This window comes from Dipodomys merriami, unplaced genomic scaffold (genome assembly GCF_024711535.1).
Source record: "Dipodomys merriami isolate MVZ:Mamm:240054 unplaced genomic scaffold, mDipMer1.0.p SCAF_4, whole genome shotgun sequence".
NCBI classification, from domain to species: domain Eukaryota; kingdom Metazoa; phylum Chordata; class Mammalia; order Rodentia; family Heteromyidae; genus Dipodomys; species Dipodomys merriami.
In genome coordinates, this window is record NW_027205603.1 from 4,131,585 (window position 1) to 4,149,858 (window position 18,274).

At 41.9% G+C, this 18,274-nt stretch overlaps 1 protein-coding gene across 4 annotated transcripts in view; it reads left to right on the forward strand.

Moving 5' to 3' along the window:
* Camk1d (calcium/calmodulin dependent protein kinase ID) overlaps positions 1-18,274 on the forward strand; it is a 322,858-nt gene that overhangs the window by 251,277 nt on the left and 53,307 nt on the right. For all 4 annotated transcript variants that reach the window (XM_069990366.1, XM_069990369.1, XM_069990368.1 and 1 more), the window contains exon 4: positions 17,585-17,723. In XM_069990366.1, coding sequence (XP_069846467.1) covers positions 17,585-17,723 — 139 coding nt within the window. The remainder of the gene's footprint in view (positions 1-17,584; positions 17,724-18,274) is intronic.

Below are 18,274 nucleotides of genomic sequence, written 5' to 3' on the forward strand. Positions count from 1 at the left end.
AATACTCAAACATTTTGACAGGACAGAAATCTGAAGCAGCTCCAGAATTCGGAGCCCTTTGCTGAATGAAGTCTAGACCTCTGTGATGCCGCCCCTATTGGTTTGTGTAAATGAGAGTTGCCAGCCTCTTGACTCAGTTGTATCTGCCTTTCAATAGAAATATTTTAGAGCCTATTTCTTTCCTGAGCTACATTTTCCCTACCATTATTAAATATGCTTTATCTTTTTGTGTTGTCTGCAGCCTTTCAAGCTGTACAGTAGGGCCTAAGAAGTAGTTTTGAGGTTGGATGTGGTAGTGCATACCTGTAATCCCAGGTATTCAGGAGGGGGAGGCAGGAAGAAGCAGTCCCAGGAAAACATACAAAACCCTATCTGTAAAAAGAAAAAAAAGCAGAACAGAACAGAGCAAGATGGCTGAGGATGTAATTCAACGGAAGAGCACTTGCTTAGCAAGCTCAAAGTCCTGAGTTCAATCCCCAGTCCTGCCAGGGGGAGAAAGAACAATGGAAGCGGTTCTCTGTTGATGAATGTAGGGTTTAGGATATGCTTCTTCCCACACCTACTGAGTGCTGGCCACAAAACACGCATTCAGTAAGCTTTGGTCAAATCAGTAGAGGCTGCATGGACCCTGTCTGTGAAATGGAGATGGGCCCCCAAGCATCGCTGCACTTCAGGTTCTTTAGAATAACATTTTACGCTAACAGTGATGGCTGGCATTTGTCAGGTCCTGGCCCTGTGGTTTGTTTTTCTTATTTGTGATCTTATGGAGTCTTCCAAATGACCTTGAAGTGGAGGAGAGTTATTATGCCCATTTACCAGATGTGAGTCCTAGAAAAGGAAGTATCTGAATTGAGCTCAAGGAACAAGAAGTGGACGAACATCTTGAGCCCTGCCTACAGCGTGCCAACCAAGTGAGGGCTGGGGCAGAGGCCTGAGTCCCTGGCAGGGCCTTGTCACTCCCCCCCCTCCATGACCCCCCCCCCCACGTGGCTGCAGTCCTTTCCCTGAGATGTCTGATTCTGGTCCCGCTACAGTTTCAACACACAATGGGCTGAAGTGAGGGGCTAGTAACCTCTAAAACCAAGAATTGTGGCACCATTGCATCTGTGGGGTTTTTTTTTTCAAGTTTATCAAAGGAAAAAATTTCATCATAAGTATTAAAAGGTTACCAGCTATGATATGTAGCAACTTTCTAGAAAACCAAAGTAGCTCTTAGTTCTCTGCAACTCTTTTCACATGATCAGAAAATTGACGTTAAAAAATACAGTTAAATAAAAATATACTAGGTGCTACAAATAGCCTTCATGATAATTTCTGAAATTCAAATTATTGTCATGTCTTCTTGTCAAAAAAAAAGAATTTCTCCTGCCACAGGAAAAGCAACTTTATATTTTATATTATACAGGATATATCTGTGTTTTTTTTAAAGAAATAAACTAAGACCTGGTAAGGTATACCTGCAATCCCAGCTACTCAAGAGCTAGAGATAGGAGGATTTTAGTTTGAGGCCAGCCTGGGTAAAAACAAGAACCTATCTCAAAAATCAAAGCCAGGCATGGTGGCACCTGTCTGAAATCCCAGCTATGCAAGAGGTGGAGGTAGGAGGATCGTGGTTTGAGGCAGGTCTAGAGGGATGGAGGGAAGAATGGAATGGGCTAGAGGCACGGCTCAAGTGATAGAGCACCTGTCCAACAAGCACGAGGCCCTGAGTTCAAAACTCAGTAATGCCAACAATGCCCCTCTCCAAATTCTACATCCTCCCGGGCTGGCAGCATGCTGGGACTACAGGGCATGGATAAGCCGACTTTGATTGAAATTCTACTGTAGGTGTCTTGACGTGTTTCACAGGACGATTGCGCTGCCAGTGGAGGCTGACACTTGGCCCTGGCTAAGATCAGATGTGGAAGGCAGCCAGATCTGCAGCCAGCCCTGAAACTCAACCCCTTTCCAGCCAGAGATTTCTATCAAAGCACCAAATGCCAGCATTTCCACTGACCCGCTGTGCTGCAGGCTGCTCACAAGAGGGAAGGCCCGGCACCCTCTCCTTCTTTCCCCTCTGGAACAGCCCAGCTTTGTTCTCTGGCCCTTCTGCCACCACCCTCTCCTCTGTGTCCCCAAGGAGGGGAACCAGGAGAACCTGTCCGCAAGTGGTCTTGACCAAGGGCCTCAGGTCTGAGTTGTATTTCTTCAAAGATCCGGTAGAGATAGCAACTCACTTTGTTGATTTCTTTTTTTTTTTCTTTTAGTAAATAATTTTAATTGCCTTGATTATTCCATTATATTTATTTTCTTTTGGATTTATAATACAGCAATGTATAAATTATTCTAAACTTCTTTGTATGTGTTAATTATCTTTAAGTAGTTGTACAGACGAGGTACCGTTTAACAAAGCAGGTATGAATACAGTATCTCTCATTCAGTGTTACCCCTTCAACATTCTCACCCACCCCATCCCTCCCCTCACTTTTCTCAGTTTTTTAGGTTATGTATTGATTTGTTTAATATTCTTAAGCACTGTATTTTTTTAGAGCACAAGGCAACTTACATCATTGTAACTTTTCTGGTGCTTCCTAAATAAGGATTTGTATTTGACCATTTGGAAAAGATTGCAATATAAACCCCAACAAAGAAGGCATAAAAAACAAAGATGAAAATCAATTTCCTCTGCTTATGTGTGCTGTTTCGTGTTTGCATTGGAGCTGCATGATCTGATTGCAGATGTACTCTCCTCTTCCCCAAACATCTCTGTCCTCTTGACTTGCTTCTCCTGACAAATCATCCACTGTCCACCTGGCTGCCCATGGCACAGAAGCCTGGCTTTGGTGTTCAGGAGGCTGTTGGTTGCGAGTGACAGAAAACAGACTCTGGCTGGGTAAATGAGCATCTGCCTTAGGAGCAGACAGCTGTAGGCCTGATGGTGCTGCTCCTTCTCTCTCCCTGGAACCTAAATCTCTGACTCATGTTTTGTCTGCTCCCTTGGAGCAGCTCATCCAGGTCATGACCCAGGAGAACAGAGCATCCATTGGCCAGCACCTGCAGGTGTGGGTGCAGAGGACTTGCACTTCCTACACACACACACGCATGCACGCACGCACACACACACGTGCACACACACACACACCTGGAACATTCTGCCTACTCTCTTCCTTTCCTCCCCCACATCTCAATAGCTCCCGAGTCTGAGAACTCTTCCCCCATCCAGAGCTCTTCTTTCTTGTCCTCCCTTTTCCTCCTGCTGTGGGCTGGTTTTCACTCATCTTTCAGATGGTCTGGGCAGCAGCCTCCTGCCCCAGTCCATGCCTCTCCCCCCTCCCTCCCCACTGTCAGTATAGCCCTCACACCAGAACGACCATCCTAAAACAGAACCCAAAGGTGGAGTGTTGGCTCCCCAAAAAAGTGGGAAGAATGAACGAGTGAAGGAAAATATGGACAGATGGAACTACAGAAACAAAACAGTAATCTGTTCACAACAAAGAGCAGGAAATACAGGTAGAAGGCAAATATTTAACTAGAAAAAGTATTGCAAAGTCACAAAAGACTTGAGCATCAATATCCTTTTCATATTAAGAAGAAGATATTAGAATGAGAAGCTATTTTAACCTGTAACAACTAGTCAACAAGGAATGTAAGGAGTTACGTAGATGAATTCAAAATAGGGAACATGCTTAAATTACTTAAATTCACTATTAAAGGCAAATTGTGATGTGTGTATATGTTTGTGTGTGTGCATGCACTGTGGTCTCTAAACTATATAGAGATTAAAATAAAACTAATACTGACAGAGATAGAAGGAGCCAGGCATTCTCTGTTAGACTTTGATAGGTGTGGACCTACTTTCTTCTCTTTTAGATTTTGTGCACTGCTATAATTCTTTCCTGGAAAAGTATAATCCAAAAATGTAGGCGAAGATAGGACACCAAGTTGTTCTGTTCCTTTTTTCCCCCTCTAGTCCTGGGACTTGAACTCAGGGCCTAAGTATTGTCCCTTAGCTTTTTCACTCAAGGGTAGCACTCTACCATTCTACCACTTGTCCACTTCTGGTTTTATTTGATGGTTAATTGGAGATAAGAATCTCAGGGACTTAACCTACTTGGGATGGCTTTGAACTACAATCCTCACATCTTAGCCTCTTGAGTAGCTAGGTATGAGCCTAGCAGTGTTCCTTATTATTTGTAACACTGTTAAAGTACACTGTTAAAATGATTTATAGTCAAAATATTATGCAAATACCAACATTACTTTATGAAGTATCAGTGAATGTTGGGAAAGAGCTGTAATTTAACCTAACTTGAAAAGATCAACACACACAAACACACAAATATACATATTTTTTTTATCTGTATAAAGAAAAAAATCTTGAGATTTTGCTGGACTGGGTTAAATTTGGGTTCTAGACTGAGATTTGCTATTTGCAATCAGAAAAAGATTTAAAGACTTGTAACTGTAAGGAAATCTTGCATATTTTACTCCTCTCAGCTTCTTACCAGCTAAACTGTAGCCTGCTTAGTCAACTCTTAAAATAATGCCAATCATAACTACCTAGGAGAACCAAATACAATACGCACAGTTGTACAAATAATTTTGAAAAGTGTGAAGGATTTGTGACACTAATGGGTTGGAAGGTGGCATTTAGGATCAATATGCTTCCTAATATATAAAATGATTGTGTAGTAACTAGATTGGTAACTTTAGCCTCCCATGCTACCACTATGTCTTCCTGTCATTAGGGGTGTAATGTTTTTCTTCCTGCTTCTCTCCTGTGCATCTTTCTACCTATGCCTACCAGCTCCTAGACCTTTTCTCTTGTCTGCCATCTGGGCAACATTCCCTGTTCTTCCTGGTTTGGGGTGGTAGGAAGATAGGGGAGGAGGCCAGGCTCTGAGGCAAAATTCACAAATAAGAGAAGACCTTGTGCTCTGAGTTCAGCAGTTCTCAGCATTATGACCCCCACGAATACCAAACTCTGTGGATGCCCAAGTCCCTTAACTAAAATGGTTATTTTCCTATAGACGAATATCCACCTGTAACCATTAAATTATCACCAGTATGCCTATGATCCATAAAAGACTGTAGATGCTATGTAAATCATTGTAAAGTTTAAAGAATAATGATCAGAAAGTCTGAATATGTTCCGTGCAGGTGCCATTTATGAGTCTTTTGAATACTTCCTATCTGACATTGGGATGGGAAGGTGGCCCACCATCTTAACTTGCTTTGTGGAAGGCTTCTGCCAAGGGCAAGAGACAAGTTCACAGGGCGATGGGAAAAACAAATGGAGCCAGGTGAGATTAAATTTGGAGAAGCTGAGACTAAACAGGGTCCAAATAGGTGAGTCAAGGCAGTTCTGGACATACAAAAGGTAGCACAGAGATCTATTTTTTTTTAATATAGGACAACATCTTTCATACCAGCCCTGGACACTGACATGGACCTGCTAGAACAGAGAACCATCTGCATGACTTGGTTTGGGGAATTTAGGACAGCCCCGCATTCATCCAATGGGCCACTGAAAGTTACTAATACAATAACCAGAGATTTCTAATAAGATTTGGGATTTCTTTAAGCAATTTCAGGTATAATTAGTGGCTCCTGGAATCCCCAAAGAAAGGGGATTTTCCAGATCTTGCTTTGCATGTAGCAGACTTGCTGTCTGGAATGCATTCTAAAATACTGTCCTATCATTGACTTGAAGTAATCGAATCACTGAAATCTCATTACCGTCCCGCTTCCAGGCTTTCTAGCAGAAGGTGCAATTGTATTAAGTGTAGGAAACAAACGTACTCTAAATTCAAGTGTATGCATAGGCTTTCTTCTGGACCTTCTGAGAGTCTTGGGTCTTTCAGTTATCTTATTGTCCATTATTTATGAGTAACAGAGGCCAAACACCATGGGAGCATGGTGGCCAGCCACAATGAGAAGAGACCTTCTCAATTCAACAAAGCACCTGAACAGGTGCCTCAGTGCATCTTTCAGTCCAGGAACCAGGATTCTGACTCCTAAGTTAAGAAGCCTGGGGTTGGGGGTGAGGGGATGGGCAGCACCCTCCTCACCCACCTTGTTCATTATTTGTCTACCTTTGAACAAATCTGGTATTATCTACAGTCTGTGAAGCACAAAATCCTTTTTGTTTAGTTTGTGGCATTTCTATCTGCAGAACTTAGTAGCTTCCTCCTCCTCTTCTTCCTCTTCCTCCTCCTTCTCTTTCTCTTCCTCTTTCTCTTCCTCCTCTTCCTTCTCTTTTACAATGTTGTGATTTGATCTCAAGACCTGCTTATGCTTGTTAGACAGGTTGTCTACCACTGAGCCATGCTTCCAACCCTTCCTTGTGCTGATTATCGTCTAATAGGATCTCGCATCTGGTCTAACCACATGCCTGCACCACGAGCTGCCTGTTCCAGGCTTCCTGTCATTGCTGATGACAGGTGTGCACCACATCCAGCTTCTTTCTGTTAAGCTGGTGTCTTGTGAGTTGTTCTGCCTGCATAGTCTGGCCTCAAACCATGGTCCTTCCATTCCCAGCCTTCCAGGTAACAAGCATGTGCCACGACACCCGGCCGTACTTTGCTTACTTTGTATGGTGCATTACATTCAACATGTACAAACATAGACTATGTAATGAACTTGAGTCTGTTTCCCAAGAGCCAGCCTCTGAATCAGTGATGTGGGCGCAGGTGATCTTTCAGCAGTTGGCAGGACAGGCACACAGGGAAGGAAGCAGAGCAGCGATGCAGCCAGAGTTGGCCTACAAAGCCATTTCAGACATCCCCCCACCACTCCAGAGCTGAGGTGGCAATTAACGTGTATTTCCTGCTGGGTCACAAGTGAGGAGAGGGTGGACATTGATATCCCCTCTCCCTCCACATGTACCCAGAGATCAAAGCATGCCCTCGGCCAAGCAAGCTTGTATGCTAAGAGAAATGCCTTCCAAAAGCACTCAGTTAAGAACAGTCCTCAGTCAACCCTCCCAGCATCTGCAGTATCCCCAACGGATACTGCACCTCACATAAGCACCCCAGGACACAACATCTACCACACTGTCCCAGCACCGGATTCTCAATTCAACTTGCTTTCTCTCTGTTCTTCACCCACTTACCCCCCTCTCAACTCCTGGTTAACTGCTTCCTTCCTGTCTTCCCCCTTCCTGCCTTTTTGGCTTTATTTCTCTCCCTCTCCACAGTCTCCCCCCCTCCCCCGCCGTGTGTCCTCCTCTCTCTTTCTGTGTCTCTCTTTGTCTCTGTGTGTCTCTGTCTCTCTCTCCTATCTCTTCTCTTTCCTCTCTCTTCTCTTCTCTCTTCGTCTCTCTGTGTCTCTTTTGTGCCAGTTCTAGGATTTGAACTCAGGGCCTGAACTTTTTTGCTCCAAGCCTAGTATTCTACCACTTGAGGCACAACTCTACTTGCAGGTTTTTGTTGGTTAATTGGAGATAAGACTTTCCTGCTCAGGCAGGCTTTGAATCGTGATCATCATAGCTTAGCCTCCTAAGTAGCTAGGATTTCAGGTGTGAGATGCTGGTGCTTGGTTTTCTCGTTATTTTTTAAAAAATAGATATCATCTTTCTATATAAATCAATCTGGACTTGAACTTGCAATTCTTCTGCCTCTACCTTCTAAGTGCTGGAATTATAGGTGTACACTACCATGCCTGCCGGTTGATTAGTCCTTATTTTTTTGTTTTTTGTTTTCAAAATTACTGTATCAAGATATAAATTTATATACGACTAAATTTATTCATTTTGAGTGTAGAATCCAGTGATAAGTTTTAGTAAATTTACCAAGTTACACAACCTTCTCTTTATCAAATTTTAGAATATTTTGTCACACCAGTAGCATTTTTTAAAAATCTCTCATATTTTGCAGCAAATCACATCAGTGAGGTTTCAGTACAGTTAAGTTCTTAACTAAAAGGGTCTATTAATAGGAATAAAATGAGGAGTGCTGTGCCAGGTAGCAGTTACTTGAGGGCACAGAAAACCTCTGGAGATGTAACTAAAAGCTGCTGCTAAAGGAAATGCCTTTAACTCCCCTTGGTAAGTGGTTTATTCCCCAAGGCCATCTAAGAATACCACATCTGACAGAGGGCTCTGCCCGGATCATTCTAGTTCATTCCCCAAGATAAGAGTGCAGGTGTGTGCAGGAGGACAGGCAGTTGGAGAGGAAGACCTTTAAAAGGTAAAGTACAAAGTGCCAACAAGACACCCTCCTTGCTCATGGTCAGAAAGGAGAGAAGGGACAACAGAGAAGGCAGGCTGAGAAACCATCATAGAAAACCACATTAGTTAAATGGCTAAGGCGAAAATCTAAGCTGTTTCTAAGGTTGCAATGAGCGTATATGCCTTGGTAGATGCATTTCTCATCCCAGTAATGAAACAGTGAGCACAGAAAAAAAAGAAAAGGATGGTGTAGTTGTTGTTTTTTTAATGAGATTGATCCACACACCAATCCCTTTTATTTAAGGTATATATTTGAGTGGTTTGTAGTCTGTGTACAAAGTTGTATAGCTGTCACCACTAACTGGAGAATGTTTATAACACTCAAAACTTAAGCTCTACATCCATTTAAAGCCACTCTTCATTCCTCTTTCCCCCATCCCTGAGTGAACACTATCATTTTTTTTCTCTAGAAACTGCTACTCATACAAATAGAGTCATTTGATATGTGACCTTTTGTGTGTGATATCTTCTCTACTTAGAATATGGCTTGCATCAGTACTGTATTCCTTTTCTGTGGCTGAACACTCATCTATGTCTGTATTGGGTGGGTATGCCAATTATTAATAGATGGATATTTGAGTTGTTTTCCATTTTTTATTTATTAAAAATAATGTTGCAAAAGTGGAGCTGTAGCTCAAGTGGTAAGGTGCCAGCCTTGATTGAAAGAAAATGAATAATGTTGCTGTGGATTACCTCTGGCAATCCTAACTCATAAGGAGGTAGAGATGGGGAGAAGGACAGTTTGAGGCCAGCCAAGGCAAAACATTCGCTAGTGAATCTCCATCTCAACCAATAAAAACTGGGTATGGGGGCACATGCCTCTCATCTCAGCTACACGGGAAGCCTAAACAGGAAAATCATACCCCAGGCCATCCTAGGCCCTGTCCCCAAAATAACTAAAAGCAAAAAGGGATAGAGGCAGGGCTGAAGTGGTAGAGCACCTCCCTAGCAAGTACCAGGCCCTAAGTTCAAGCCTTAGTACCAAGAAAAAAGAAAAGAATGAAAGAAAATAATAATTCTGCTAAGAACACATACATATATATATACATATATACATATATATATATATATACATATATATGCTATTGTATGAGTAGATATTTTCAGTCTGGACATACTCCTAGCAAGGTATTCACATCCACCTAAAGGAGGGCAGGTCTTTCTCCTTTCCTTGCTCACCTTTCCCTGTCAGTCATCTCTGGGAGTGCCCTTCCAGTCACACCCAAGTGTCTCTTAATCCAATCAAGTTGACAATCACACCTAACCATTATAACCCAGTTTCCATTTATTTCCCTGAGCCAATATTTAAAGTTCCAATTTCTTCACATCCTTTTGGCTAGTATTTCTTGCATTTTCCCCCTTGTTTGGTTTTTGTTTTAAAATTCTGGTCATCCTAGTATGTGTGAAGCAGAAAAGCCTTGTTTTCGAAAAGACACTGGAGGCCAAAGTTAAGATGAACATAAAAAACAAAAGTCAGATTCCTTGATGTAGCTCTTCTATTCTACACCCCTAAAACTTCACTGTGTGCTCAGTGGTCTGGTTCCCAGCCATAGCTGCTGATGGCTCAGGACGTAGGATGCCCATTGGGGGTGCCTGGTAGAACAGGCAGACCTTGATCCTTTATAATAATCTACAGAGGTCATAGTCCTGTTCAAGTACAGATATGCATCCATAGCAGTCCTTGGAACCATTGAGGGAAAGCTTCTCTGTCATTTTTGTAAGGCTGACCTATAATACACACATAGTACAGTTGTCTAGATTGTTTAAAATGTTTTTGGCCTTGTAGAACTTACATTCTATGACTTTCATTCACACTTTAAGTATGAAGGATGAATGTGTGGGTGTTAGAAAGAAAAAAAACCCCACTGGACCCCATCAGTAAGACTGGCATTGGCCCACCCACTGTTTTTACTTGGACACACAGGCAGTGTGTTTTGTAAGCTGACTACATCCGAGGAGAGAGTTTGCTCTATTCTCAGATTGAAACCATTTGAGCTGAGTGAGAGTCCCATTTTTTTGCCTGAGCAATCTGTGATCTCTGTCTTCTGAGTAGCTAGAATTACAGGCATGAACCACCGCATCTCATCATCTTATTCTAAGAGAGCACGTTAAGTGACAAATAAATTTCAGTATCTAATTCATATTTATGCAATCATGAGGGCAGGGTTTAAGATTCTTATCTGTCAAAACATACCACTGTCATTCAACTACCATGGCTTAACGGCCATGTTCTGCACACTGATTTTGTCCTTTTGTTCCACACTGTCCAAATGAAGGGGTTGGACGGTGACATTGCCAACCATACCTTGTGGGTCACTCTGTTCCCACATGCTGCTCTAGATCACTGACTTGCCTTTTAGCAGATGGTTCTAAGTGGATTGAAGCATATTTTTTTAATGAGGGGTTATAAAAATATACTGAAGGCTTCTGTCATTCATATGCTTTTAGATGTGACCTTCTCCTGTAGGCAGAATCACAACACCTTTTCTATTCAGGCTCCCTGTGCCAAGCCAGTGGACCATGCAAGTGAGATATTCATTTAGTAGGTAGGCCAAGGAGTCCAGAATATTCTAGAGTCTGGGGTGCCTACTCCAAAAAAAAAGGCAAAAACTCAGAGTGGAAGAGGGCAAAGGGAGTTATGTTAGTAAGATCTAATGTGCCAACTTGTAGCAACCTTACGAGGTAGAGAGAGCTGAGAATGAATGAGTAAATGAATGAACAAATGAATGAATGAATGAATGAATGAGAGAGATGCAAGTGGATAGAGGACTGGCTTTGTGGCTTTTCTGCTACAGGAGTTAGGCTTCATAATGCTCCTAAACATGTTTTGAGGTTTTGCATGGGTCCTAAGAGCACCACACCCCACGAACACCCAGCCCACTGGTTCTGCAGTTATGTGCAACTCAGCATCGTATAGGTACCACATTAGGTCCAGTGGGCTAAATAGCAAATAGGGCTGCCACGACCCTGCTTTGTGGAGTCCACAGTCTTGGAGAGAAGTAGGCAGGACAGGAGGGTAAGCCTTACACGGATGGCAATGCCAATGACCGATCATAACTGATATGTGCTATGGAGAAATATAGAATACTAAGTGAATAGATGAGGGACTGAACCTGGTCTTGGGTCAGGAAAGGCCCTTCTGAAGTATTGATCTTCAAGATTTGGTCTTCAATGATGAGAATATCCAGGAAGCCATGAACATGTAGCTGTTGGCACATATGCAATATATGCAACTGAGGGCTTAAGTGAGCAATAGACAGGCAATTGTTTTGTCTCTCTAGCTTTTCTTAGATTATCTGAAAGCTTGTGCCCTCCCATGCCCAGGCTAGAAGATGTTCAGTAGATATCCCTGTTGGCTAAGAAACAGCAGAGCAAATATAAACATGTAGAATAAACTCCAGCTAACACTGAATGTTGGAATTAAAATGCATCTTTTAGGGCTTGTCGTAAAATTGGGACCCTCTCTGTCTTCAGGTTCTGAATCTCAGCGCATATGTGAAATGGCATAATTGTTCTTTATTAAGTTTGAGCAGCCACTTACCTAACATAAACCAAGATGTGCTTATCGCTTGGTACTTTCCCACCAGGCAGATGACAATCTTTATGGACTTTCAGTAACCAAATCACATTCCTAGACCCATTCCCGAGTCATCTCTTAAACTCTTCAGTTGTCACCAATGCAGAGACTCCAAAATTGCTTGAATACTAAAAAAGCATAATAGAAAAATAATTGTGCTGCCAAGTGAAATCTTCCTAATTAGAACTAATTACGGAAGGGTCAGTGTCACAGGCTGGGAGCTAATTATGATGTTGTTTCCAATATTAGACATTCAAGAGCATCTGTTTCCCCGAAACCGATGTGGCTTGAGTTCTGCCAGAAAGTCATCCCTGCCCCCACCATTTGGGGTTAATGAGTACTTCTCTCACTAGAATATCTCAGGGAATGTGCTGTGCTGGGTCCATAGACTTCTGATTCTCACCTGCAAGTCCCCATTTCTAAAATGGTAGAAAGGTAGCTACCATTGTTGGAAGTACTGAATGGTGAGAACCGTATTGAGACAGAAAAATTCACGAATTTCCATCCTAATTAAGTGCTTAGATGTCTTGAAAAGAAAACCTTTGTGAGGGACAGGAAGGGAAGTAGGGGCTCCCCTGTTTTGGAGAGCCAGCCAACCCTGTGGCATCCTGCCCTGGTGGTAACTCCTGTCTCCTGAACACCCTTCATTAGGGCTCCCTGTGGTTTGCTCTGCTCCTATCCTGTGGTGTCATCATGGAGAAGTTAGGAGGGAATTACTCTTACAAGGCACCTAAAGAACACCACTAGTTCACTTGGGCATCACCCTTCATTGTCTCACTTCTCTCTTTTATACAGAAAATTAGTCTAAAAAGAAAATGAGTCTGAAAACTCAGTCCTGACTACCCTTTCTTGCACAGTCAGAATTCCCTAGAAGCCATTTGATGTGCTAATAACTCCTAGATGGCTACTCACAGCCCTTGCCTTCACCTTATCAAACACAAAAGATGGTCTCTGACCTCCAAGCACTTTATCTCTCAGCAGCATTCATCAGGGTTGACCAGTTATCCCTCCTTGATTTCTATGACACTGCACTATCCTCTTTCACTTTCTATTTCTCTGACTTTTCTTTGGCTAGCTCTTCCTTTCCTAAGTTTTGGCATTAGACATCCCTATCTCTAACTCAGCTACTCACTGGTAGATTGCATGTAGACTCTTGACCATCAGCGTGCTGATGCCTTGCTAATTTCATACTCTAGTTCTAATTTGTCCCTCTGAGATCAGGCTTATAACAGGTACCTGTCTGACTTCTCTGTCCAATAGAGATCTTAGATTTCCTGTGTCTTACCCAATACTCTCAATCTATGCTATCTATCCACATTGCTAATGCCATGTGGATATATATATATATATATACATATATTTAATATTCTTATAAAAATTATTTCAGGTGATAGCCATATATTAAATGCATAATAGCTAAAAGTAACTAATGGTTGCCATATTGAACAATACAGACAAAAACCATTTCCATTGTTGCAGGAAAGTTCAGGAAAGCCCTAAAAAGTATTATTTTTCCAAATAGAGTCTTTCACCAGCTTCTGTGTATTACTCAGGGTTTTCTAAAAAATGAGATATAATTGGCCGGTTAGTTGATAGATTGTGGAAGTGGAAAAAGTCCTGTGATTTGCCACCTGCAAGCTGAAGACTCAGGGAAGTTACTGGTGTAATGTAGTCTGAAACCCAAGTCCTGGGAACCAAGGGAGCCAATGGTGTATATATCAGTCCAAGGCAGGAAAAGACTGATATCTCAGCTTGAACAATCAGACAAATGGTAAAGGAGAAACTTCTTCCTTCCTCTATGTCTTCTTCTAATCAGGAACTCAACAGAGTATATCATCTTGATATGAATATCATCTTGGTACCCACCCACCCATTTACTAAGCCCACCAACTCAAATAATAATCTTATCTAAAAACATCTTCACAGAAATCCCCAGAAATTACATTTAACCAAATAATCTGGGCAGCCCACAACCCAGTCTAATTAACACATAAAAGTAACCATTACAGACCCTTTAATTCAAGTATCGGCACCACCATCTACCCATTCTTCAAGTCAGAAATCCAAGAGACATTTTTGGAATGCTCCCCTTCCTGTGTTTCCCCTATCAGCTTTCATCTATGAGTCTCATCTACTATGTGTCCAAAACATACTCTTCTTCTGTCTATACTATTTCTGTGCTCCATCCAACCATAGCTACCAACCTCTCTATCTGTTCCCCAGCTGATCTGTCTATTTCCATTCTTGGCTGTACAACTCATCCGCAACAACCATCTATAAAAAAAACCATTTAATCTGCCTTCCAGCCAAAAATTTTCTGGTGACTTCTCATCAAACACAAAATAGATATAGAATAGTTGAACTTGAGCTTACATGAGCCTCTCTGTTTCTCAAACTTCTGGAAACATATTCCTTATTGTCTTGTTACACTCTAATCACCTAATCTTTTTTGTGTTCTCAAATGCCTACAGACCTGTTCTTTCCTTGAGGGTCCTAGGCCATACTCACCCTCTGACTGAAATGCTCTCTCCTGATCGATACTAGCTCTTCGCTGTCATCCAGATCCCATCCACGCTGCTAGCTCTGACAGCATTTCCCACCCTCTACACTTCCCCACTTATGTTCACATATTGACTGATTTTCTTTCTGTTCTTCTCTCCTGGAAAAGTCATGCGTTAGGGACTCAATATAAATAAAATACCCTTTTGGGGTCCAAAGCAGTTGAAATGATTTGTGATGATCTTTTTTTTTTGAATGTGTACAGGTGCCTTGAGTTGGACAGCATTAGCTATTTTTCTTTGAAATCTCAATCATACTAATAATTTCTTAATACATCCTGTAATTCTTTTCTTTCCCTTAAGTAATGAAGTAGAATTTTTTTTATCAGTTTCCACAGGCAAGTTTCCCAGACAAAATTAAAGTACCTTAAGTGATCTTTTATTCACACCCACAGCCTCAACAGGTGGACAATCCCAAGGGCTGCCAGTTAGGAGCAAAAGAGGAGACATTTCCCCACTATCATGGAGGGTTTGTCTTATGGCTTCAGTATAGGAACAATGGTAGACAGCACAACTATGTTTATTGCAGCATTATTTACCATAGCTAAGATATGGAACCAACCCAGATGCCCCTCAGTAGATGAATGGATCAAGAAAATGTGGTATATATACACAATGCAATTCTATGCCTCCATCAGAAAGAATGACATTGCCCCATTTGTTAGGAAATGGAAAGGCTTGGAAAAAATTATATTAAGTGAAGTAAGCCAAGCCCAAAGAAACATAGGTCCCATGGTTTCCCTTATTTGCAATATCTAGTATATGTATGAGTCAAGCAGAAAAGGTCAGATATGTGATGTTAGGAAAATGAACCCTTAGATATGTATTTAAATGTTTTTTTCTTTCATGCATTTGTTTCTAACGCATTTATAAGATTATTTCTCTCTTGCTTTGTATGTCCCTCCTCCACAGTATAACCCCTGCTTTCACTATATTTGATTTGATTTGCAGATTTAATATTTTATTTAAATTGGTACTATACATGTGTTGGGGTTTTTTTCCCTTTCAAGTTTTCTAAACATTTCCCCTGTGCCTTGGTTTCAAAGGAAACCTAATTCTTTATGAGTAATATTCAGGAAAGTAGAGGCCTGGTACCATTTGAAGTTGAAGAATGCGGAGTCTGAAATGCACTGCGCAGCCAGTGTTGGTAGGGATGATTCCAGTTTTCCTGTGTTGCTGCTGTGTAGCAGTGCAGGTATTTGCATTCAATGGAACTTATCAATACCTTGTCTGTGCATAGCAGGAGTAAGAGCCCTGAGAGGGGGAAACAGAGCAGATCTATTGTGAGGAGGCACAGGACTGGACTAGATCTGGGTAGTGGAATGCTCAGAGTAGGAGGTAGGGTGGTAAGAAAGGGATGAGCATTTTTGCCTAAGGTCCGCTGAGAGTTACAGAAAGAGAGGAGGTGGTTTCAGGCAGGCCAAGGATGAGAAAACTCTACCTAGAATATCAGGTGCATCATTGCTGGAAGGAGGACCAATGGGAGAGGGTTTGGAGGGTCACAAATAAACCATATTTGTTCCCTTGGCAGCTACACTGCTTTGGTTGCCACTGTCTGTTTCTAGTCATCAACCTGGCATGTAATAGGCACCCAAGAAATGCTAAGCAAATGTTGAGAAAATGATTAGATGAACACCACCAGGGTATCTAGGCGCCTTTGGCCCTCAGCAGCAATCTATCTCCCATGGTACATTCTCCACTTCTGCAACATTTCAGACATTGAAACTTGTTGGGAAAGGTTCTAGAAAAATCTTGTAGCCAAGTTGCCGTGAGGGTATGTCTTGAGACGTTAGCTTACTTAAGGATGAATCATTCAGATGACATGATCATCAAACAGCACTGTATTCCTGGCTGCTTCCACAGTTTGAATTGCTTTTTATGTCTCCTGAGTGTCTCCTTGTCTAGAATGTCAATTTGTTGCAGAAGTGAAACATTATCCAAGCACAATATTGCTTGGAAATAACTGGAGTTGATGGAAGAACTCAACCACACAGGACTTTTACAGCAGCAATTGTTGTATTCTTTATTAGTTGTTTTTGTTGTTGTTGTTGTTACAAAGCTGGTTTAAGTGGGTCCATTAGTGCACATTAATTGCCATGACTCAGAAAAATGACTCCTATCTTTGCTTGCGTATGGGCATCTGCTACAGCTTGGGCCTATCTTTTATTATTAAAGCTATAAAAGTTGCTTTTGAGCTCGTTGATGATTTTTAATATTTCAAATACATCTCTGTTTCATGTTCTTTTTGAAAATTTTGTTTTTGTAATCATCTTCACACATCCCTGAAGCCTGCTTCTATGACTTGATTATTTGAATTTTTCTAAGAGAAGCATGAACTCTAAAATTTAAAGGTAGTTGGTTGAATTGTTTCTATTCTGAGCTGTCCATTTCCATTACTCCATTAGACTCAGGGCAGCCCAAAATAACGGAGGTCAAGCTGAGGGACTGCTGAGCTTCCACCAGGGCCTTGATCCTTGCCAACCACTTTGCACTTCTATAAATTAAAAAAAATTAAATGCAGTCTGAGATTGAACACAGATTAAAATGAAATACTGTCAACAACCTCAAATCAAAGCAGTATGATAGAGTCCTCTGTCTTTTTCCTCACTTATAAATTGCAGACGGCTTTGACATTTTGTGCCTCCGAGGGTATGCACCTACTCGCTTTGAGAATGGCTGATTGGGCTGAATGGCAGTGGCTCACGCTTGTAATCCTAGCTTCTCAGGAGGCTGAGATCTGAGGATCTCAGTTAGAAGCAGGCCTGGGCAGAAAAGTCCATGAAACTCTTATTTCTAATAAACTACCCCTGAGAAAAAAAGCTTGCAGTGTGATGCTTAGTTGGAGATAACAGTCTCACTCTCTCCTGCTTGAGCTGGGTTCAAACCACAGTCCTCAGATCTCAGCCTCATGAGTAGCTAGGATTACAGGCGTGAGCCACCAGCACCCAGCCTGGAAAGTTTTTTGACTTTACCTTGTCACAGCAGCATACGGTGCAAAGTCAGGGTCCTGGTTTTGCTTTGTTTTTTAATCACTTTTATTTTACTTGGTATATTTCTGCTGCCCTAATATAGGGCACTTTCTAGAACAAACTCTAAACCTAAAACACAGGTTCCTTAATTTGTTTTCAAAATAAAGTATCTTTATCACATGGAGAGCTCTTATTGATGACTTTGCCTGTATTCATCAACAGTTCCTCCCACACCTCTAATTGGTTCTTTGTGTTTGTGTGTGTTGAACAGCGTATCCGGTGGAGAGCTATTCGATCGGATAGTGGAGAAGGGATTTTACACCGAGAAAGACGCAAGCACTCTGATCCGGCAGGTCTTGGATGCCGTGTACTATCTCCACAGGATGGGCATCGTCCACAGGGATCTCAAGGTGAGGCCATTGCTTAGCAACATCCTCCAACCGCACTACACCACCCCACACACCAGCCCAAGCTGGCTACATACTCATGATCTTCCTGCCTCAGCCTCCTAAGTGCTGGGATTACCAGACTGTCATCTTTCCTAAGGCGTTGTCATAGCCACCATCACCAATGAGCACCAGAAGATCTGTCCCTTCTCAGTGGTCCTCTAGCTTCCCATACCCTTCTTCCTGGGGTGAGCAGCTAACCAGGAGCAGATAGCTCATGAACTTGAGAAACAGTGAAAAGCAGCACAAGCACAAGTCTGTGCAGGGTCAGCCATTATAGGTCCAGCCCTCATTGCACCTACACAGACATGAAGTGCAGTGATTGTATTTTTCTGGTATTTTCCTGTGCCCAACTGTGTGGCATCTACATCACTTTAAAGAATTGGTCATAAAGGCTGGGAATGTGGCTTAGGGGTAGAGTACTTGCCTAGCATGTATAAGGCCTTGGGTTTGATTCCTTAGTACCACCTAAACTAACTCAAAAAATAAATAAAATTAAAAGAATTGGGCATAAA